Genomic DNA, 22,522 nt, shown 5'->3' with positions numbered 1-22,522 from the left:
ATAGCTATTTTCATTGATAAATGTGCTGGCATTCATTCAATTGCCCAAAGCGCTCTCCTCTTGCCAATGGGAAAAAAACACTTCAGATATGTATATTGGAACACGATGTACTGCAACTAATGATCCTTCATTTACATAGTTTTTGGTTGAGCAATAAATCCCTACCCTGTGTGTTTGATTAAGATTTAGAGGGTGGGGATATTCCTGGAATGCACGCTGCTAACCCTATAAAGATGGTGCACCGATGAAGTGAGGAATCAAAGCTTGGTACCATTCGCAGCTGCCATGGGCTCGCCCTCCCTGATAACACTGTTGGTGTTCTGGATAATGCCCATACTGTGCACAGCAGAAAACACCTGTCCAGGTAAGTGATAAGGGCTGGTGAGTGTTTCAAACTCAATGTCACTGTAAGCTGTTTATTTGATTCTTCTGAGAGTACTGTATTAATAGAGATTAAGAAAATGTAGCATAATGAGTTGGTTCCTGCTGCCAGATGCAGGTTTCCACTGCCAGCTATAAAAAGAAATCTATTTCACAATAACTAATATTATACAGCTTAAGTATTTATTTATTGTTTAGTAAACTCTTTGGAGCAGATACAACATATCACAGGTTATTTTATACAGTAGAGTTGTACTCACCTAGCTGTGTGTGTGTTTGTGTGTGATATTACTACTACTAGTATCTTTCTGCACCATACCCTCCACTCAATCCCCTTCATCTGTGGGGATTTTTCATTACATGGTTATATATTATCTCCCTTGAGGAGATTGAACCCCCATCAGCCTGACTATTGGCACCACTGAGGTTTGGGTGTTAATCACTCCATTCAGTTTCCAAAAACACCAGGGCAGAGATTCCAACAAGCACTTTGAATCCCCACTTCATTGAAGGTCTAAATCTGTGTTTCAATTAACCCTTGGAGCAGGGCTTTCCTGTGTGCCAATGTAACATCCACCTTGGCAGGATATTTACCCAATTTTGGTACAACAGCACCTGTACTCCACCTCTGGACTCCACATCTGGAGAGCATTTTCTTCACACGAGTTAATAAATACCCTGTGTGTCATTTTGTATATATCAATTTTTATCATTCTGATCACTATGGAGGGGCTTTTTGGAGGACCCATACTCTATTTTTTAACTGTTTAGTGGCTGATAGTGTCACTTTCTTTATTCTATATGTATAGAATACAACATTACATTGTATAGTTTAAGTATATATAAATTCTTGAACAAACCCAAATAGAATATCTTTATATACACACATCTTTGGAGCATTCTCTCTATCTAATCTATCCTATCATTTTTTTTCATGAAAAAGTATAGGTGGACCTTCAAGTATAGCGGAGAACCAAGGAAAAAGCGGTGAAAGTAGTAGACACAAAAAAAGTGTAATAATGAAAAAATATGATTTAGATATGATAAATAAAAAATATAGATGTAATCCAAAAAAGAGAATAGAATGACAAAATAAAAAATACTATAATAATAAATGAGAACAAAAATGAAGAATCATCAAATCAATAAAATAAGTCATTCTATAACATATATATGTGTGTATATCTATATATAATATACATTATAAATATAAAAAAAACTAAATGTTGTGAAATAGTGACTTTGTCAAACATTTGTGCAGAAAATGTGTAAACCAAACCAGAAAACGTTTGCCCATCTCCATATTCCAGAAGATTGTTCGTTGTTCCAAAATCAATCTCTCTTTCTCTCTGTAGAGGTGAAACTGGTTGGTTTGGGTGGCACAGAGAAACTGGCCATTATCCAGGGGTGTCCTGGAGTCCCTGGTCCCAGGGGAGAAATGGGACCCAAAGGTACGTTTGTGTTAATCATGTTTAATTATTACTTGGATAATGCACTCGTTTTGCATGTTTCTGGATAGAAGTATAATTTGTTTAACAATTTACCAGCATGCTGAGACCTTCACTGATAAACCAGGTCTGCTTCATCATCCGTGTTATCGCTTCTGTCAGGTATCACATTGGTTTATTGTTCTTTGTGTGGAAAGGGTGATAACTGGAGAGGGTATGAAACCTACCAAGAATTCATTGATCAACCATTGTGTCCCTTCTTTTCATGTTTTAAATGGTTGCGATGAATATTTCAAGAGTACAGACTAAGGTCACATGAGAGAAAGTATAAAGATTTAAGACACAGATTCCAGCAAGTTGACCTAATTGAAAAAGTGAGCTGCGTGTAATGTCCTTTAAGAGAGCAGTCCCACCTAGGACCACGGTGACATGTTTAAGGGTCCTCGTCTGGCTGATTTGACCCAAATCTGTTGTAAAGCTGCTCTTTTGTTCCAGAGAAGATTTGAATCCCCTTCATTGGAATGGAATTCTTATCTTCCGCAGCATTGCAAAGCAGAGTCCAACTATGATGAGTAGGGGTCAATTTTGATGTGCACTGTACACCCGGGAGGTCATTTTTTGGTCTTGCCAAGAAAGCCGCATTGTGCTGCCGATTCACCATTATCTTTTTCTGTGGCTTTCAGGAGAGAAAGGATCTGCAGGAATTACTGGAAAGATGGGTCCTCAAGGAGAAAAAGGTAACAACAAAATGATTTATTAGCAGGTCATGTGTTGATATCAAAGATAATCAAGGACAATTTTTGGGTTGCTCACGCTTTTTATGCTCGGGGTTTTTGGTACTCGATATTTTTGTCCTGCCATTCATCACAATTGAAAGCTGTATCCATATGACATCAGCATACTCTATAAATCCCAAATTACTAGTGCCTGGTAAAGGCCCTCACATAAATAGAGCATGGGATTCCCAGTGGGGTATTATCGTCTCTCAGTGCACTTGCTGACACTCCGGATACAATACTAAATAATTACTTTTATTCCAGTCACTGTTTCAATCGCATCTCAGAAAGTTATTTGTTGGTATTATACAGTAGCATATACCTTCATACCTGTAGGCTAAGGTCATACTATGTAAGAATAGTTTGGTTACCATTATTGTTTGGTCTTGGTCTAATACTGCATCTTGTACAGTTTTGGATTGAAAATGAAATACAACTCTCTTAAAGGTTAAGACTTGTACTGTATACAAAGCAGTGAATTGGCTATAAGGAGATTTCTGGCGCTGAATAATGTCTTTTGGAATAGCACCGCTTAGTAAATATGGTCTTAAATGAATTACAGTAAGATTATTGATGTCATTCACATGCACTGATCGCTACAACAAACACGTCTTGCTTTTGGTGCCTGTAAGACCCTCTTTTGCTAGGACCGTTTAAATTCAGGTCTCCCAGAACACTGGAATTGTGTAACCGATATATAAATTATGTTCAAGGAATTTAGGTCCATGTTTACTAAGCAGTCTTCTGCCACGAGGCACCTTATAGCGCTGGAAGACACATTACAGTGCATGCACTTGGATGGGCTGTACAGTGCTTTATGGCGAAGAAGAGACTGCTTGATAAATATGGCCCTTAATGTGCAAACTGTATTAAAGGTTGTGAAATAAGAGTTAAAAATGCCCTGATTCACTAAACAGGACTAAGACAGTGCAACCAACCACTCATTCATATAACTATTTGGGGTGCTATGAATTAGATTAGTAACACTGATCCCAAATGTTATCTTACTACTTTTATATCAGCGATAAGAAGGGGGTCTTTAAATCAAAACCGGCTTGAATGCTTTGTTTTTTTTTTTTTACAGGAGACAAAGGTGCAACTGGATCCCAAGGGATTAAAGGTAAGCAACTTGTAGGGCCATAGTCAATAAGAAAGGCCATAAAACACCTTACAGACATACCCCACGTTAACGTACTCATTGGGTTCAGAGCATGTATGTGTAACGGGTATTCTGTATGGCCTGACCCACCCAATCTCACATTGGCCCCTGTGGTCTAACCAGTCCCCATTACATGGTAGTGTCTGGTGGTGCACCTGTTGGCAACAGGACTCCTTTAGTCTCCCGCATGATGGTGTTTGGGGATTGTCAACCCAGACAGGCAGCTGAGGTAGTGTGTGCGAGTCCTACCTATATCCAGTGCAGCGCCTCCACCTCATCAGGATCTCTGCGTCCGCAGGAATATGGTTCTGATGAGGAACTCCTTCTTGGTGGTGCCTTCCACTGGAGAGTAACTTCACACTCACACAGTGGGGTTGTCTTGAACAGGGCATCTTTATTGGCATGGTGGTATGGGCAAGCTGCCCCTCACAGCTAGCAGCTCAGCCGCTCATCTCTCTGATGCACTCCATTAGGAAGGTTCCTTCTCCTCTAATAGAGTTGCTCTCCACCTCTCCTCTCAAGGAGATTCACCAGCTTCTCTGTCTCTCTGCTCAGAGCTGCATAGACTCACAACTCTTGCATCAGCCACTGCAACACTGTTGCAGACCTCCACGTGCCTCTCACTGAACAGAAGCAGCACAACAACAGGAAACTCAACTCCTAACTTTAGGCAGTGCTGTGTCTTATATCACCTCCAGAAACACAGACACACTCTGGGTCACTAAGGGTGGACACACAGCATGTTGTCACTTCCTTTGGGACATATGACACCTCACCAGGGTTTGGGGGCAAACCTCCATGATTGTTGCTGGCAATCCTGTATACTTACCAGGTTTACTGCCAGCATGAGAAAGAGATATGTACACCAATTTTATACATGGCTACATTCTCCCCCTGGTGGAACCCAACGGCCCGGCTGGGATCTAAATTTGCGGAACCTTCCTTCAGGTAGCACTGCAAAACACAACAATACACATTACAGTACATATCTTTTCATCATAAACATAATAACAGATACATCCTAACGTAGATGTGTAACAACCAGGATTACTCACTGATGGAGTATCCATTACTGGTACTACCATACCCTCTTAAGGTGGCCTACGCACAGCATGGTCCACTGGGTTTAGAGCAGCAATGCTGTAACACTCTGGGTGACATACTGGACACCCACAATCAGCCCATAACTCTGGCCTGGATGCTAGTGGACTGAGAGGATCATGCCCATACACTTCCTTCAGGCATCTCCTGGAGATGTAAGCTATCTTTTCTGCTGTCTCATTATACCAATTCTCATCTGATGTTTCACGATCCCAATTTTCTATGGAACTATCAGAATCCCAATTTTCCTCCCCATCACTGGTCTCTTCACCAGAACTAGACTACCAGGAAGCCTCCTGGCAATGAATAGGGATATACCCCAATGTCCATCTCGCTCTTTGTAGTGCTGGTTACGGGAGACACTTTGCACAGTGGTCTCTCCTGTTCACCAGCTCCTCCCTCAGACAAATCGGGTCTTGCTTGGCAGAGATAGAGACCCCTCCCTCCTGGTGAATATTAGGGGAGGGTCCCACAGATTCACGTTATGGCCCATAATTGGCTCTGAGCCTGTCACAGTCCATGAGGGCGCGGCCACAGCTTTCGCGCCATACCTCCCAGTAGGGTGGGGTTTTCCTTTTGGCGCCAATCCTGGCCAACTTTCTGCAATTTTAGCATTTGCAGCATTTTCAACACTCGACCCACGCGGTCTCCCAGGGAAGCGGGAACCGCCATTTTGGATCGCTCTGCAATCCATATTAGCAGCAGTTGTAACTTGAGTAGTAATCACCACCTGGCAATCAGATACTCCCTCAGCATTCTCACACGTGATCGCAATGTCCTCACAGCTGTCCTCCAGGGTTGCACCCCGGGAATTTAGGCAGGACAAGAAAGGCGCGGCTACAGCTTTCGCGCCACTCCACAGCAGGCTCACAAAAGTCGTTTCTGTAGCTTGCTCTTCACCCGCACACACACCATGTGCGCTCTCTCCCTCGGCCTCCGTCCGCCATTTTGGACCTTCCCCACCGCGCGGTTCCTCCTTTCTTACGGTCGCCATTGGATTACTGTGTTCGTTCTGATTGTACATGGAGCTCCTCTCTGCGGGGCAGCTGCCACACCGATACAATAAACATGCCTTGTGCACCACCTTGTATACCTAATGTAGATCTGACTCGTGTATGCACTACCTATGGCTAGGCTCACTCTTTCTGTGTCTGCTGTATCTCCTTCCTCATCATCAGTCTGTGCTCCCTTCGGTAAGTGGTCTGGAATGGGCTACAGTACTCTGGCTTCTCCATGCAGTACTGGGGTGTCTACCTACTGTTGGGCAGCCTAGCGCAGACCCTCTCCAGGATTCCTGACCACGTTAACAGGCTATCCCTTTAGGCAAGAGGGTAGTTGTTGTAGATAGAGCACAGCTTCCAGACTCCCTGCAATGTGAAGCAGGGAAAACAAAACCAGGCCAACTAACACATACAGGGAAAAAGGGGACAAATAGAACGCACCTACGCGTTTCGTACAGAGGTACTTTATCGCCGGACCTCCTAATTAAGGATTTCATTAACAATATGTTTAAGGATGCTACCTGCTCAATTTTGAGCACCACATACACCACATTCCTCTGAATATATCCCTTTAGGCATCCTACCACTAGCACTACTTCCAGGTGACTAGAATAGCTATAGCCCAGCTCCAGACTCCCAACTCCTCTCAGGTTCCCAGGTCGTCCCTGCGGTCTGACAACTCCATCAACTCCCCTGACTACCCCTGGGTCCCGTCCCAACACAGCACAAAGTGGCAGCATACACTCTCCTGTTTCCCAGTGTGCCTAGCAAAAGCCTGTCCTGTTGACAGGTATCTCAGCAGCGCCTCCAAATGTAACGGGTATTCTGTATGGCCTGACCCACCCAATCTCACATTGGCCCCTGTGGTCTAACCAGTCCCCATTACATGGTAGTGTCTGGTGGTGCACCTGTTGGCAACAGGACTCCTGAGTCTCCCGCATGATGGTGTTTGGGGATTGTCAACCCAGACAGGCAGCTGAGGTAGTGTGTGTGAGTCCTACCTATATCCAGTGCAGCACCTCCACCTCATCAGGATCTCTGCGTCCGCAGGAAGATGGTTCTGATGAGGAACTCCTTCTTGGTGGTGCCTTCCACTGGAGAGTAACTTCACACTCACACAGTGGGGTTGTCTTTGAACAGGGCAACATGGTGGTATGGGCAAGCTGCCCCTCACAGCTATCAGCTCAGCCGCTCATCTCTCTGCTGCACTCCATTAGGAAGGTTCCTTCTCCTCTAATAGAGTTGCTCTCCACCTCTCCTCTCAAGGAGATTCACCAGCTTCTCTGTCTCTCTGCTCAGAGCTGCACAGACTCACAGCTCTTGCATCAGCCACTGCAACACTGTTGCAGACCTCCACGTGCCTCTCACTGAACAGAGGCAGCACAACAACAGGAAACTCAACTCCTAACTTTAGGCAGTGCTGTGTCTTATATCACCTCCAGAAACACAGACACACTCTGGGTCACTAAGGGTGGACACACAGCATGTTGTCATTTCCTTTGGGACATATGACACCTCACCAGGGTTTGAGGGCAAACCTCCATGATTGTTGCTGGCAATCCTGTATACTTACCAGGTTTACTGCCAGCATGAGAAAGAGATATGTACACCAATTTTACACATGGCTACATATGTAAAGCTAAATGTACTTAAAATGAAGCACTACCTTTTTACCACTTATCGATGCATGTACTGTACTGCAATCGTCATATACTGTACGTGCATAACTGATGTAACTAACGCATTTTTAACAGGCTCTATAGTCCCCCTGCTTGCGCACAGCTTCGGTACAGGTAGGGAGCCGGTATTGCTGTTCAGGACGTGCTGACAGGCACATGTGCAAGCTTCCGTTTGCCTATTGGGCGAGGGGAATCAGCGCGTCACTACTACGGCGGTCTGTAGGGCAGAATATGTGTCAGTACTCGTGAACGGACACGGGTATGGGGCTATTGAAAATAGGTCCTTTCTCTCGAGTGTACTTAAAGTGAGTTTCCTTAAACCAGGGTATACTGTACCTGTACAATTGCAGCATATTCACTTGAATGTAAGGGGTATTATGGCTTTGTACTACTTAGTAAATATAAGTGACAGACTTTTGGAAAAACATAATTTTTTTCCTTCCGCATTGTAATGCAGAAACCTGACATCCTATAATTGGGTGCGGCAGAGAGATATTTGTTGAGCTTTACACACTAACATTTGGCCATAAGAGCTACTTGTTAGTGTATAAGAACAGTGCCACTTGCCCCCAAGAACTGGTTCAAAGATTGAATCTCCATTGCTAAATAGTGTACTTTGTATCCTGAGGACCGTTTATCTTCTGTGAAAATTCATCCATGTAAAACATTATTCTGCTTCCATTTTCCTTCTCTCCGTTACATTTGAGTTTCTAGCTCAATGACAAAGAAATCATTTCAGTCACTTTGCAAGTGTTGAATGATTGTAGAATTCTGTTTAGTGGTAACTTGCCAGAACATTTGCACTTTAGCATGAGACTGTGCAGCTGCTAACCATGTGTTATCTGATTTATTCTCTGCGGGGTTTATTTACTAAAGTCCCACAGTTACAAGACTCGAGCAACACCGTATTTATCAAGGAAAAGAAATTAAATTGAAAGCAATTGAAATGGTCCCCTTAATAAGCCTGGTGCAGTGGTGTGTGTGTATGTGTTTATATATGTTTTTATCTGAGTACTTGTTCTAAATGTTAAAATATGTCTGGCAAGTGCCATAGAGTTACAATATTTTTGTTGTTGTGTTTGAATAGTATTCTGATCCTGTTGTTTCTTCTGTTTTGATTAGGCAGTCAAGGAGAGCCTGGCAAAACGGGAGGTACGTTGTGCTCAGAGTCCCCGAAGATGCACAAACTGTGGCACAAAGCTGGCTGAGTCTTTAGCAGGGATTTTGGCGAGGTCACCAAAATTGTTATAATTTGTAAAAAGACTGAAAAAAATAAATATACAAACATATTTATATATATCTCATGGATGATACGGCACTCCTGCTTACCTTCAGTGATCTTACCCTTGTGCACAAGTGTTGATTAAAGTTTAGTTATTAGAAGAATATCACAGACACCGAAAGATCTTAAAAAGTGATTAAAAAAGGTTAATTTGCTCAAAATCAACATTTCCGTCCTTTCTTGACGAAGGTTCAGGACGAGATCGAAACATTGATTTTGAGCGAATAAACCTTTTTACTCTTAGAGATCTTTGAGACTCTTCTAGTCTAGTGTATATGTAACCCTACCTGCCCGGCTGCTAGGGGTTTGATTTCAATGTTACTATTATGGCTATTCAGGGTGCATTACCTTGTTCAGGGTGCAGGTTTCGTGCAGCTAGGTGTTAGTAGCAATGATGGAAATGATTGGGTGCCAAGGAACATTTATAGTACAACACTCTTTACTTGTGGCCCCTGGATGCTTGGGCTCTTCTCCTTCAGGTACATTACACATTACCAAAGTTGTTGTCTGTTTCATTTGTGCCGCCTGAGGATGCATCTTTATTAAGATTACAAACACCCAGTCTTTACACTCTGAGAAGGTGTGGGCACTTTACTGACTTACCATAGTAAACCATCCCCATTCTGCATAACATCCATTATGCCCTGTCTCTATGGCTCCCTTCATAGGTCCTAGCTGACAATACTTTATGGGGCTCTTCAAACCATTCCTGTTTCTTTACTGCCACTTCTAGACAGATTAATATGTGAGGCAGGTATGGATCTGCTTGTAGGGCTGATCCTGTGGTCCCCGGGGCACCTCTCATTGGCACCTCTGTGGCATGCCTTCCTCCTCTTCTGTAAACATGCTGCTTGACCTTGGCTGTACCTTGGGAGCTTATCATGAAGGGCACTTTCCCGATATAAAACATAACAAACAGGGACTGGTCTATCATATACATGCAGGAACTTTCATCTTAGCTATGTACACTAAGGCTCCTTTTCTCTTAACCTCCAGGAACCTGGGGTCAGAAGCTCATTACAGCTCCACATACTGTATACAGTACTGTATGATGAGATCACAGATCACCATGCCTACAGTGGGAGTGGCGCTAATTATACATAATCCCTTACCCCAGGTGACAGGTTAAAGACCTTCCAGAAAGGAGGTGTGGCTATAGTTTTCTGCCCAGTAACTCCCTACAGGTGATGAGAAATAGTTACGCTGTAGTTACCCATACAGTTATCCCCTTTATGGTCAATTAACCTGTTAAGTGAATATAGTAAATCCCACAAGGGGAGGGCAACTTTATTGCAATTTTTAACACTTCGCTGTATCTTTCAGGGGCCACGAACTGCCAAGAGCTTTTGCAGCAAGGGTCTACTCTGAATGGCTGGTATAACATCTCTCCCGATTACAGCCGGACTCTGACAGTAATGTGTGACATGGAGACTGACGGAGGGGGCTGGATCGTAAGTGTGGGGACGTTCTGGGATTCAACTAATGCAGCATCTTTTTTTCACCCTATCCAGTGCTACAACTGGGATGGGTCCTCATTTAAGGCCATATTTACTAAACAGTCTTCTGCCATAAGACACCTTCTGGGGCTGGAAGGCACCTTACAGCCCATTCAATTCAATTCCAGTCAATGGCGTCTCATTGTAGAAGACGGCTTAGTACATTTTGGTTCAAATCCCAGATCCGGTTCCATTGGCAAAGCTAAGAAAGGTGAAAATCATGGACAATCATATCTCATTCATATATATATATATATTATCATTCCATGTTGGGTTGGAACTTGTGCACACAGTTTTAGTTTTCTTATATTTTTTTAAAACTTTTTTTTTTATTGTTTTATTGAAGGGGGGGTACAGAATAAAGAGGAAGGGAGAGATAAAATGCAGTACATAAATTGCATACATCTACAGTATGCCTATCAACATTCGATTTAGGGGACTTTCATTCATGTAACCCATTTTTACGCAGTGGGAGTCCAAACTCTAGACCTACAGTAGGTGGAGGGGGCATTTCCTTCTGGTGTCAGGACAACGCTTCTCCTGGGTTTAACCTTTGGACTCGAGTTTATTATTATGAGTTCATCCACGGATCCCAAATCCTATGGAATTTGGGGATGGTTTGGTTGGGAATGGCACTTAGTGTATCCATTAACATTACTTTGTTAATTTTGTTAGTTGGTCATTGAGAGAGGTCTAAGCTTCTTCTAAAAATTAGTTATTTAACAATGGGCCGCTGTAAGGATGTGCGAAAGGAAGGGTTGGCTATGGGGGTTTAGGTTTTCGATTGGTTTAGCTAATATCAATATTATTGGATCCCTTGGGACCTTGATTTCTAAAACTGATTCTATGAGATCAGTGACTCGCAACCAGAATGGTTTGATAATCGGGCAATGACAGGAGAATATACAATGGTAATCTCACCTTGTTACAGGCCCTCCAACAAAGGTCAGAGGAGCTAGGTTAACAGGTTTTTAGTCTGACTGGAGTTATATACTATTTGAACATTATATTATATATCTACAAAAACACAGAAAAAATAGGCGCACTCATAGCGTAAAATTGTATAACAATAAATTTATGGAGTAAGGGATAAAAATGCACACTCACAAACAAAGCTGAAAAAAATGCGTTTTTGAGTACAACTCAGCCCGTTCAGACGCAGGAACCCAAGGAGGAGGACTTCGGTGTGATGTCCGCGGTGTGTCTTGCCACAATAGCCCCTCTAGGTCCTGGCAGGGACCGAAAGCCACGAGGGACGCCGCCTTCCCCTCTCTCCGGTGCTACACAGAGCATACACTGAATAGAATCTCGCGTGAACTCGATGATGTCAGCGAGGTTACAGCCGGGGAGAGTTCACAGTGTAAACAGGAACTTGAATGTCTGAATGGCTGGTAGCAAAATGCTAGCAAAGCAGCAGGAGTGCAATAATGTAGATGAGTGCAATAAAATATATAACCTGGACAGTAGGCTCCACAGCAATCTCTACGCGTTTCGTCTCAAGCGAGACTTCATCAGGAGATAGTAGCATAGGCATTACATACAGTTATATAGTACACATGACCAATAAGATCATAGGAGGCAGAGGATTAGTAAGTTCTCCTGATGAAGTCTCGCTTGAGACGAAACGCGTAGAGATTGCTGTGGAGCTTACTGTCCAGGTTATATATTTTATTTGCACTCATCTACATGATTGCACTCCTGCTGCTTTGCTAGCATTTTGCTACCAGCCATTCAGACATTCAAGTTCCTGTTTACACTGTGAACTCTGCCCGGCTGAAACCTCGCTGACATCATCGAGTTCACGCGAGATTCTATTCAGTGTATGCTCTGTGTAGCACCGGAGAGAGGGGAAGGCGGCGTCCCTCGTGGCTTTCGGTCCCTGCCAGGACCTAGAGGGGCTATTGTGGCAAGACACACCGCGGACATCACACCGAAGTCCTCCTCCTTGGGTTCCTGCGTCTGAACGGGCTGAGTTGTGCTCAAAAACGCATTTTTTTCAGCTTTGTTTGTGAGTGTGCATTTTTATACCTTACTCCATAAATTTATTGTTATACAATTTTACGCTATGAGTGCGCCTGTTTTTTCTGTGTTTTTGTAGATATCTTAAGGAAGTGGTGTTCCCTTCATTCGGGCTGCAGAGACTCTTTTGGATAGCAATTGGAACATTTTGGGATTTGTATATCTTTTACATATATTTTTCTGGACATTTTCTTTTTTGATATTTTATTATGTATTTTATTGGTTCATTATTTAAATTTTTTTTTACTACATCCACTGTGCTTAGCATAGGTTTTTTACTTTTATTTGTAATAACATTTTCCATTTCACTTTTATTTATATTTTTACTCTATAGAGATTTTATATAGTGATAGGTTGGCGCTAAAATATTTCTTCTTTTGTTATTATATTATATATGTTTTCTTTTATTGTTGAACATATCGAGTTTTTAGAAGCCCTTTTCCATGTCAACCCAGTCTTCCAATGGGATTATGTTTGGAAATCTGCTGCCCATTGCCACATATAATTATGTGGCGAGGGGCCTTCAATAGGAACTAGTTCGTTATAGAGGTTGGATATCAGTCCTTTGAGATATTTTTTGGCATACACAAATCTTCAAAGGGTGATTGGCTGAGGAACTTCAGACTGGGGGGAAAGGGTAAACGCGAAATGTCTCAGCTGGAGGTATTCCAGGTAGCGGTCTTGGGGAATAGAGAATTTTTCTCTCAATTCCTCGAACTCCATTACCTTGTCTTTATGAAGTCTTTGAATAAAGGTTACCCTTTGTCTTTGCAATGTTTAAAGGTGGAGTTCGGTAGACCTGGTAGAATGTCTGGGTCCGGAAGAGAGGAATAAGCCTTGAGGGACCGGAGGAAAGGTTGAACTTCAGCTTTGACTTCCTCCATATTTTTAGGGTAAAATTAATAGTTGGTGCATTCTTTCTTAAATTAGAAATACCTTCTTTTTGGCATTTTAGGAGTGCCAGAAGAGCCAAGGGAGCGCTGGGGGTACTTTTGATACCCACCCAACATGTTATGTCCTTGTCTAAATGACACGATGGGATCTGTCTAAGGTGTGTGGCTGTGTAATATCGGAGGAGATCAGGAACATCGAGGCCTCCCTCTGATTTTGAGGACAGTAGCACCGATCTCAGGACCCTGGGTTATCCATCTTTGCAAATGAATTGAACAAATCTATTTTGTATGTCATTTAGTAGATTGGTAGTGTTGGCAGTAGTAAAATATAGTATTCTCAGTAAAATATTCATTTTTAATTAAACAGATGCGACCTAGCCATGAAATTTGGTAGTTGTTCCAGATAGCAAGTTCTTTTTTGATTGTGGAGAAGAGTGCCAAATAGTTGTGTAAACACGGTGCTATAATCTTTAGTCAGGTCGGTACCCAGGTATTTACGACATGAATCCTTCCATTTATATTGGAAGTTGAGGTGGAGCAATTTTAGTTCATCAGGTAGTATAGAAATATTAAGAGCTTCTGATTTGTGTTGAATTTATAGCCAGAGTTGGTGCCAAAATCTGCTAGAGTTTTTTGGAGACATGGGAGAGAGATTAAGGGTTCTTTAAGGAATCACATCGTCTGCACAAAATTAGGGACGCTGTGTTTGTTGACCAATCTGAATCCCTTTCATACCAGGGTTTTGCCTAATCTTGCAGGCCAATGACTAAATAGTGATTGCAAAGAGGAGGGATGAGAGTGGGCACCCTTGCCTAGTCCCATTCAAGATCTTTATTAAACCTTTATCAGCTGTTTTTTGGGGTTTTATTCAGAAGGATATTTGTTTTGTGGCCGTGGTCCTGGGATTTACATCCTCACACAGCCATTCCCTGTGGAGCCGCGCATGCACCTCCTCAATTTAAGATTTTCAAACAAGTTTATAGAAACTGTAATGAACTTAAATGATAAGCTGTTAGGGTTCTCTGGCAACTAATTAATAAAAATAGCGGTTCTTTGTACAAATGTTGTGAAATACTGATTTACTGTAGTCTATCTGGTCACAAGGTCACACACTGATCTTCTATATATCATAAGAGTTGTGGCGATTGATGACAGAATTGCGGTTGGGAACAAAGTTGTGATTATTTTGACAAATATTCATTTGTAATCCTATTGTTAACATTATGTGATGACAAGTACGGAATACCAAGGTTAGTCTAATGACTTTTAATTCGTTGCACTCCAGCTCCAATCTTATCTTATCTTGTCATTCATCTGAAGGATTAAACCTGTTCTAGAAACAATAGAGCATGTTTCACTGGCGTGTTGTTCCAGGAAGAGATTCAGTTCAACGTTCGCATTATTTGTATTCATTTCCTGAAGTCAATGTTTGTATTGAATGTTATGTCTTCAAAACAATGGTTGGCTGTCCAGTAGGAACTTACTACGTGTGATGTGTGAACCTGACGCGATTCGCTTCGCCTCTGTTTCGATTGAACTTTCCAAAAAGTTTGACAAATCTGCAAAAATGTTGATTGCATTTTTGGCACTAACAGTCCTAATGAAGCAGTCCTGTAACATTATTCTTTTTACATTTGATCATATTTTGAAAGCAAAAGTAAGATAAATGAATCGAACATGCAGTGGCCATTGACCTGTTGCAAACTTTTGTATTTAAGCAAACGTTTTTGCTGAATCTAAATGAAATTCCTAAGTTTGCTTAAGGACATGAAAAGTTCTCACATCTCTACTTACTACTCGGATCAACAGCTTTAATACAAGTGCTATAGGTCTAAACGTACACAGCAATATAGAGATGAATGGATCCCTGACATCATTCACAGTACAAAATACTTATACAGTAAATTGTATTCAGATGCTTTTTTTTAGTTCAGCTTATTAACCATTTCCTCACAGGTATTCCAGAGACGCCAAGATGGTTCTGTAGATTTTTTCCGGGATTGGAATTCGTATAAGAAAGGGTTTGGCAACCAACTGAGTGAATTCTGGCTGGGGAATGACAATCTCCACATGTTAACGTCAACAGGTGAGGACATTCGAGAGAGATGGCCTTATGGCTTACCACCCCGTAAATATGGCCCTGTGGCTGGTATTCACAAAGCTGCGATGCTGCGTATTGCACCCAAATCAAGCAGTAACTGTAATTGAAGTTATTGGCAGGTACCACCGGATAGGGGTTTCATACCCCACATCACAGCTTGATGAATCCTGACTTCTGTCTCTTGTCTATGCATAGTTTGCAAAGTCCTGTTTAATAGAGAACACATTTACAGACATACCCCGCATTAACGTATGCAATGGGACCGGAGCATGTATGTAAAGCGAAAATGTACTTAAAGTGAAGCACTACCTTTTTCCCACTTATCAATGCATATACTGTACTGCAATCTTCATATACGTGCATAACTGATGGAAATAACGCATGTGTAACAGGCTCTATAGTCTCCCCGCTTTCGCACAGCTTCAGTACAGGTAGGGAGCCGGTATTGGTGTTCGGGACATGCTGACGGGCGCATGCGTGAGCTGCCATTTGCCTATTGGGCGATATGTCCTTACTCGCGAGTGTACTTAAAGTGAGTGTCTTTTAAACCGGGGTATGCTAATACTTATAAATGTCTAAATTGAGTAATCTATATACCAAGTGCAGAGATACCTGTGAACATACCTCCCAAAAGCCCTATTTCAGGGTCTGGATTGAATAGACCAATGGAGTTTAACGAATTTTAGCCCTATCTGTGACATTCTTGCTAATTTTCTAACAGTGCAAAATTCCGCAACAATTTTAAATGTGCAGAAAATGTGGGAATTTTTTTTATTTTTGGAGACATTTGCGCATCTCTATTGAGTACTGTAATAGAGGTTTGCAACAATGAATTACCTATAATGACAGAGTGAATCTGAGTAAGCTAAACAATGTAATGGGCTCCACCTTTTGTGAGATGAATTTGCCCGCAGCCTTTGGATAACACGACTCCTCATATGTTAACATAACTTTGCAGTTGGATGATTGATGGAGTTGCTGATCTGTAGGGCTCTTAATTCCTGGAGAGACTATAAATTAACATTTGCTGTTAAGTAGCTTTAGAAGTTCTCTTTCCTTTTATACTGCAGAGCGGAGAAGATCTATCCTATACTATTATTGATCCTAAATTCATATTCATTAAGATCTCCAATGAACTAGTCCAATTGTATTTAAAATTGTCCTCTATATTTCACACAGGAACCTTTCAGTTACGCATTGATTTCACGGATTTTGAAGATAACCAGAGTTTTGCAGTTTACAATAACTTCAAGCTTGCTGGGGAATCTGAGAAATACAAGCTGATGATTGGGGAATTTACTGGCGGCACTGCAGGTATTGTACCTCTTATTCTCTGTGTTTTGTCAAGCAACAAGTTCCTTCCCCCTCACACCTGCCATACTTCTGCTAAATCATGCATTATTATACCCGCTCCTTCTGTGAAAAGATTCAGGGGGGTGATAAATTAGAAAGAAATGAAGTATATAAGAGATTAATGTAATGAGGAGGTACAAGGTTGAAACTTCCTGAACGTGGGGGCGAAGTAGACATCTGAACAAAAAAACGATGATGAATTGACAACCGTTAATAAAGCACAGCTTATCATTACTTAGATTCTGGACTTTGTGTCCAATAACAAACTGATTTGTAGCAAGAAGAGATGACATCAGTAATGTAAAGATCTCACAATGAATGTCCCTCATGTAGATAACGAGATGAAAGTGAAATGCAAAAAGTTAAATAAGGTGGAAGTTGCGACAAGTCACCTGAAGACTTTTCTTGTTTGCAGGGGACTCTCTCAGTTACCATAATGACCGGCCCTTCACCACAAAGGACCAAGACAACGATGAGCATCCAAATAACTGTGCAGATGATTATAAAGGTGCCTGGTGGTATGGAGCCTGTCACAACTCCAACCTCAACGGCCTGTATCTGAAGGGGCAACACAGCAGCTACGCAAATGGAGTTAACTGGAAGAGCGGCCGGGCCCACAACTATTCCTACAAAGTATCTGAAATGAAGTTCAGGCCGGTTAATTAAGGGTGGACAAGTTCATGGGTTCAAAATCAGAACTGGAAAATACCAGCTTTTCATTTGTATGTCCGAGTCGTACACCAGCAGAGTATTCTCAAATCTGTTTGAAATACGAGCTAGAACCCGAGGGACGCTCCTCCTCAGATTATTATATATAGACTGAGCAAACCTTTGGGTTCCCAAAAAGCCAACATTTCGTGAATTTAGAACCAAAATCCCAGTGATGTTGCCCACCCTTACCGTTAAGGTGCTTGGAGAAGATGGGTAATGTCTTGGCGACTTTGGTAAACATTATGACAGGCAACATCAACCTGACTGAAGGCCTTTTTCATTCTTCTGCTCCATGGCGAAGTGATTCTTTTGATTCTAATTTAATATTATAACTAACCCTGCTAAGATGATGGGAAGGTTTGGGATGGTCACACACACAAACCTGCAGTCAATGTGATTTGAGAGGCATATTATATAAACTCAGAAGCTAATGCCAATGTTGCCCAGTGATTGTGCTCATCAGATTCAATTGCAATGGTATTGGGCTGCATTGGATACAAGCTTGTTCTGTCTGTGTAGGACAATGTATGCTAAAGATGAATTAAGTTACTGTATAGCTGACCTGAAACTATTGTCCCATTTCTCACCATCCACATCAAGAACAGTACCTCAACCTTGGGTTTAAAAGCAATAAAAAACTTATAAATTGAAGTATTATTTACTGTACAGTACCTTCCTTGGGATGGTGGAGGGACAACTCAACCCAGGCAGTGAACAAAGGGGTTTTGAGATATAACAATTTTTCTACTATAGGGTCATGTAATGCGTATATCTTAATTTTATATAGCTCCCACAGTGTACTCGGCTATGTGAATTATAATACAATAAATGCAACAACAAAAATCAGATAATTGTAAAGGAAATCCCTGCCCCAGAGAGCGTACAATCTAAGTGGTTATGTTGGGAGAGTTACAGAGACAGCAGGTGAGGGAATAAGTGCAGTAGATGGCAGTACTTGACCCCAATAGTTGGTAGGAGCAACTTTTGGTGTAGCAGAGTAGCCATGAACATGAATCTAGACTCATTGTTCTCAACCTTTTGTTGGTAAAGGAGCCCTAGAATTAGATTGTGAAATTCTGGGGAACCCTAACCCTCTCTCCCCCATCTCCCGTCTCTTCACCCCCCCCCCCCCCACACACACCTACTGCCCCTCCCCCACACACACCTACCGCCCCTCCCCCACACACCTACCCCCCCATACCTATCCCCCCACACACACACCTACCCCCCCACACACACACACCTACCCTCCCCCTACACACGCACGCACCTACCCACCCACACACACACACACACACACACACAACTATCCCTGCATTGAAAACAGCAGAGAGTGCGCGCTCTTACCTTGGGGCCTGCGGTGTTGCGCCGATCCAAAGCTTCCACCTCCTGACGGCCGGCAGTTGAATGTGACCTCCGGAGCCAACTGCAGCAAGGAGAGGAGTGACCGGAGTGACCGAGCGGCTGTCCCTGGGCCTGAGAAAACTGGGAGAGCTCCCCCCCCTGGCAGCCGCGCATCCACTGATAGGAACCCGTTGAAAATCGCTGACCTAGGCTATTGAAATGCCTAATTTAATTGGTGAGTTTTAAGTTTTGACTTAAGGTGGGGAGAGAAGGTCCTTGGCGTAATGATAAGCCCTTTAACAAAACCTTATGGCAGAAAATTAATGAACACCTTTGATGCAAATGCATTGCAGAGGAATACCTTAAGGCGGGGGTACGCAAAGTGGGGGGCGCGGCTGCTGCAGAGGTCCTGCGCTCTCCCCTCTAGGCACATAAATGAAGTGCCGGGGGGATCGCGCGGGGCCTCTGCAGATTCTCCTACTTGATCTTCGGCGACGCATCGCCATGGTAACGGGGATAAGTGACGTCACGCTGCCATGGCAACGACGTCACGTGACCCCATAACGTCATTTGATGCCGGAGTCGAGCAGGAGGGGGGCGCGGATTAGACCTTTTCGCACCCCTTCCTTAAGGCACCAGAAAGGTTAGCATAGAACTGGGGGGGGGGCACCTCCCAGGGGGGGACACTATTTTTTGGAAGGGGCGCGGGCAGTTGCAGAGGCCCCGCGCTCTTCCCCAAGGCATTTAAATTAAATGCTGGGAGTTCGCGTGAGGCCTCTGTAACCTACTTACTGGGACTCAGTAGATTGTTGTGCCACGTCACCATGGCAACGCGGCGCTGATGTGATGTCATTTGACGCCCGTCGCCATGGCAATGGGGTCATGTGATGTCACCCCAGTCAAAAAGTAAGGGATGTGCGAGCACCTGGGGGAGCAGGAAGGGGGGGGGGGGCGGGGGGGGGCGCAGCTCCAAAAGTTTGCGCTCCCCTGGCATAGAACATAACCACTGTACAAATAATATAGGACAAGCTTAACATCTATATGTGCAAATAATAAGCCTTTAGAAGCCAAAGTTGCGATCTAGTCATGGGTTGACAATGACTAGCTGGAAATTTGACCTTAAATTAATAAGTTTCACATTGTTAATACAGTATTATGTATTTTTATCACAGATCCTTGGTTGGCTAATTTTAAATAGTCCAGGTCTATAGTGGGAAGGCTGTCCCCCTTCTGCGCATGTGCGAACTTGGCAGTCCCCCTTCGGTGCATGAAGATTTGGCGGACCCCTTTTCGATAACGCCGTATTAGCGGATCGCCGGGAAGCGGGGCCCTACTGTACATGCTTATGCTAACCTTAAACATTAAATTTATGTTCATATTTTGGACCCTCTGTCAGCCAACTTTAAAGGTTCGGTCCTGGTGGTCAAAATACTTCTGTGTTTCTCCCATTAGAAATAGTGGTTTTCCTTGATATATGTGTCTGTTCCCATTCAATTGCCTGACGCCCTCTTCGCTTGCCAATGAAAACAACCAGTGAGATATATTGAAACATGATGTACTACAACTAATGATCCTTCATTTACCCAGTGTTTTATTGAGCAACTAGCTGAGAGACCCGGCGTTGCCCGGGATGTAAATGCGTAATAGGTAGTATTATTTATAAATCGTGGAACAATAGGTGACTGTTTGTTGTAAAGGTTGGATAATAATATTGAAAAGAAAGATGGAAGAAAATGTAATACGATGTTGTATAAAAATGGTTTATTGTAACCACACCACAGTACAATGTATATTTTGGTGGCATAAGTGATGTAAAAATCTGAGTCGTGTGTCCTGCTAGGGTGTGAGGCGGCGGGTGGCGCGTGGGTTGTGAGTGCTGTGTGCGAGTGGGGGTCCTGCTAGGGTGTGAGGCGGCGGGTGGTGCGTGGGTTGTGAGTGCTGTCTGTGAGTGGGGGTCCTGCAAGGGTGTGAGGCGGCGGCTGGCGCGTGGGTTGTGAGTGCTGTCTGTGATTGGGGGTCCTGCTAGGGTGTGAGGCGGTGGGTCAGTGATGTCGGTGCGTAGGGGCGGGAGGCAGCAGGTGTGTGTGGCGGCAGGTATGTGTCGAGTGTGGCGGGTGTCTGTTGAGTGCGTGCAGCGGCTGTGAGGCGGTGGGTGAAAGGCAGAGGCGGCCGGAGTAAGGGCGGGTGAAAGGCAGAGGCGGGGGTGGGGAGGCGGTAAGGCGGGCATGAAGGCGAAGGGCGGCGGGAAGGGGAGGAGGGGGTGGAGGAGGGGGGCAAGGCGTGGAGGAGGGGGGCAAGGGGTGGAGGAGGGGGGCAAGGGGTGGAGGAGGGGGGAAGGGTTAGAGGAGGAGGGGGGGGGGAAGGGTTAGAGGAGGAGGGGGGGGGGAAGGGTTAGAGGAGGGGGGGGGGAAGGGTTAGAGGAGGGGGGGGGAAGGGTTAGAGGAGGGGGGGGAAGGGTTAGAGGAGGGGGGGAAGGGTTAGAGGAGGGGGGGAAGGGTTAGAGGAGGGGGGGAAGGGTTAGAGGAGGGGGGGGAAGGGTTAGAGGAGGGGGTGGAAGTGTGGGAGGGGAAAGGGGAAAAAGAGGTGGAGGGGGGGGGGAAGAGGAGCGGAGGGGGGGGGGGTGGAAAGGGGAGCGGAGGGGGGGGTGAAGGGGAGCGGAGGGGGGGGAAGGGGAGCGGAGGGGGGGGGAAGGGGAGCGGAGGGGGGGAAGGGGAGCGGGGGGGGGAAGGGGAGCGGGGGGGGAAGGGGAGAAGTGGTGGGAAGGGGGAGGAGGGGGGAGGTGGTGGAAAGGGGGAGAAGGGGGGCGGTGGTGGAAAGGGGGAGAAGGGGGGAGGTGGTGGGAAGGGGGAGAAGGGGGGAGGTGGTGGGAAGGAGGAGGAGGGGGAAGGTGGTGGAAATGGAGAGAAGGGGGGATGTGGTGGGAAGGGGGAGGGGGGGGATGTGGTGGGAAGGGGGAGGAGGGGGAAGGTGGTGGGAAGGGGGAGGAGGGGGAAGGTGGTGGGAAGGGGGAGGAGGGGGGAGGTGGTGGGAAGGGGGAGGAGGGGGGAGGTGGTGGGAAGGGGGAGGAGGGGGGAGGTGGTGGGAAGGGGGGGAGGGGGGGAGGGTGGAGGTGGTGGGAAGGGGGGGAGGTGGTGGGAAGGGGGGGGAGGTGGTGGGAAGGGGGGGAGGTGGTGGAAAGGGGGGGGAGGTGGTGGGAAGGGGGGGGAGGGGGAGGTGGTGGGAAGGGGGAGGCGGTGGGAAGGGGGAGGCGGGGGGTGGGAGGCGGTGGGAAGGCGGGGGTGGGAGGAGGTGGGAAGGCGGGGGGTGGGAGGCGGTGGGAAGGGGGGGAGGGAGGCGGTGGGAAGGTGGGGGAGGCGGTGGGAAGGGGGGGGAGGTGGTGGGAAGGGGGGGGGAGGCGGTGGGAAGGGGTGGGGGGAGGCGGTGGGAAGGGGTGGGGGGAGGCGGTGGGAAGGGGGGCTGGGAGGCGGTGGGAAGGGGGGGGGAGGCGGTGAGAAGGGGGGGGGGCGGTGGGAAGGGGGGGGAGGCGGGGGGGAGGCGGTGGGAAGGGGGGGAGGCGGTGGGAAGGGGGGGAGGCGGTGGGAAGGGGGGGGAGGCAGTGGGAAGGGGGGGGAGGCAGTGGGAAGGGGGGGTGAAGGGGGGGTGGAGGGAGGTGAAGGGGGGAGTGGAAGGGAGGTGAAGGGGGGGGTGGAAGGGAGGTGAAGGGGGGTTGGAAGGGAGGTGAAGGGGGGGGGGGGGTGGAGGGGAGGTGAAGGGGGGGGTGGAGGGTAGGTGAAGGGGG

At 45.3% G+C, this 22,522-nt stretch overlaps 1 protein-coding gene across 1 annotated transcript; it reads left to right on the top strand.

Annotated features, from left to right (window-relative positions):
* Positions 1–206: 206 nt before the first annotated feature.
* On the top strand, positions 207–18,057 carry LOC142472182 (ficolin-1-B-like). The gene is made up of 9 exons (XM_075579047.1): positions 207–364; positions 1,737–1,832; positions 2,513–2,566; positions 3,690–3,725; positions 8,668–8,697; positions 10,151–10,278; positions 15,192–15,321; positions 16,516–16,650; positions 17,105–18,057. The coding sequence occupies exons 1-9, from the start codon at positions 286–288 to the stop codon at positions 17,353–17,355; spliced, it is 939 nt and encodes a 312-aa protein (XP_075435162.1). The 5' UTR covers positions 207–285; the 3' UTR covers positions 17,356–18,057.
* The last annotated feature ends 4,465 nt before the right edge of the window (positions 18,058–22,522 follow it).

The sequence above is a fragment of the Ascaphus truei genome, chromosome 21, assembly GCF_040206685.1.
Source record: "Ascaphus truei isolate aAscTru1 chromosome 21, aAscTru1.hap1, whole genome shotgun sequence".
Classification (NCBI taxonomy): Eukaryota; Metazoa; Chordata; class Amphibia; order Anura; family Ascaphidae; genus Ascaphus; species Ascaphus truei.
This window is presented reverse-complemented; position numbering and strand designations above follow the sequence as displayed.

Excerpts from the sequence above, each read along its gene's own strand:
- LOC142472182 (XM_075579047.1), top strand. The coding sequence starts at position 286 with ATGGGCTCGCCCTCCCTGATAACACTGTTGGTGTTCTGGATAATGCCC. Across the intron at positions 1,833-2,512 it reads GGGAGAAATGGGACCCAAAG|GAGAGAAAGGATCTGCAGGA; the intron begins GTACGTTTGTGT and ends TGTGGCTTTCAG. Across the intron at positions 16,651-17,104 it reads ATTTACTGGCGGCACTGCAG|GGGACTCTCTCAGTTACCAT; the intron begins GTATTGTACCTC and ends TCTTGTTTGCAG.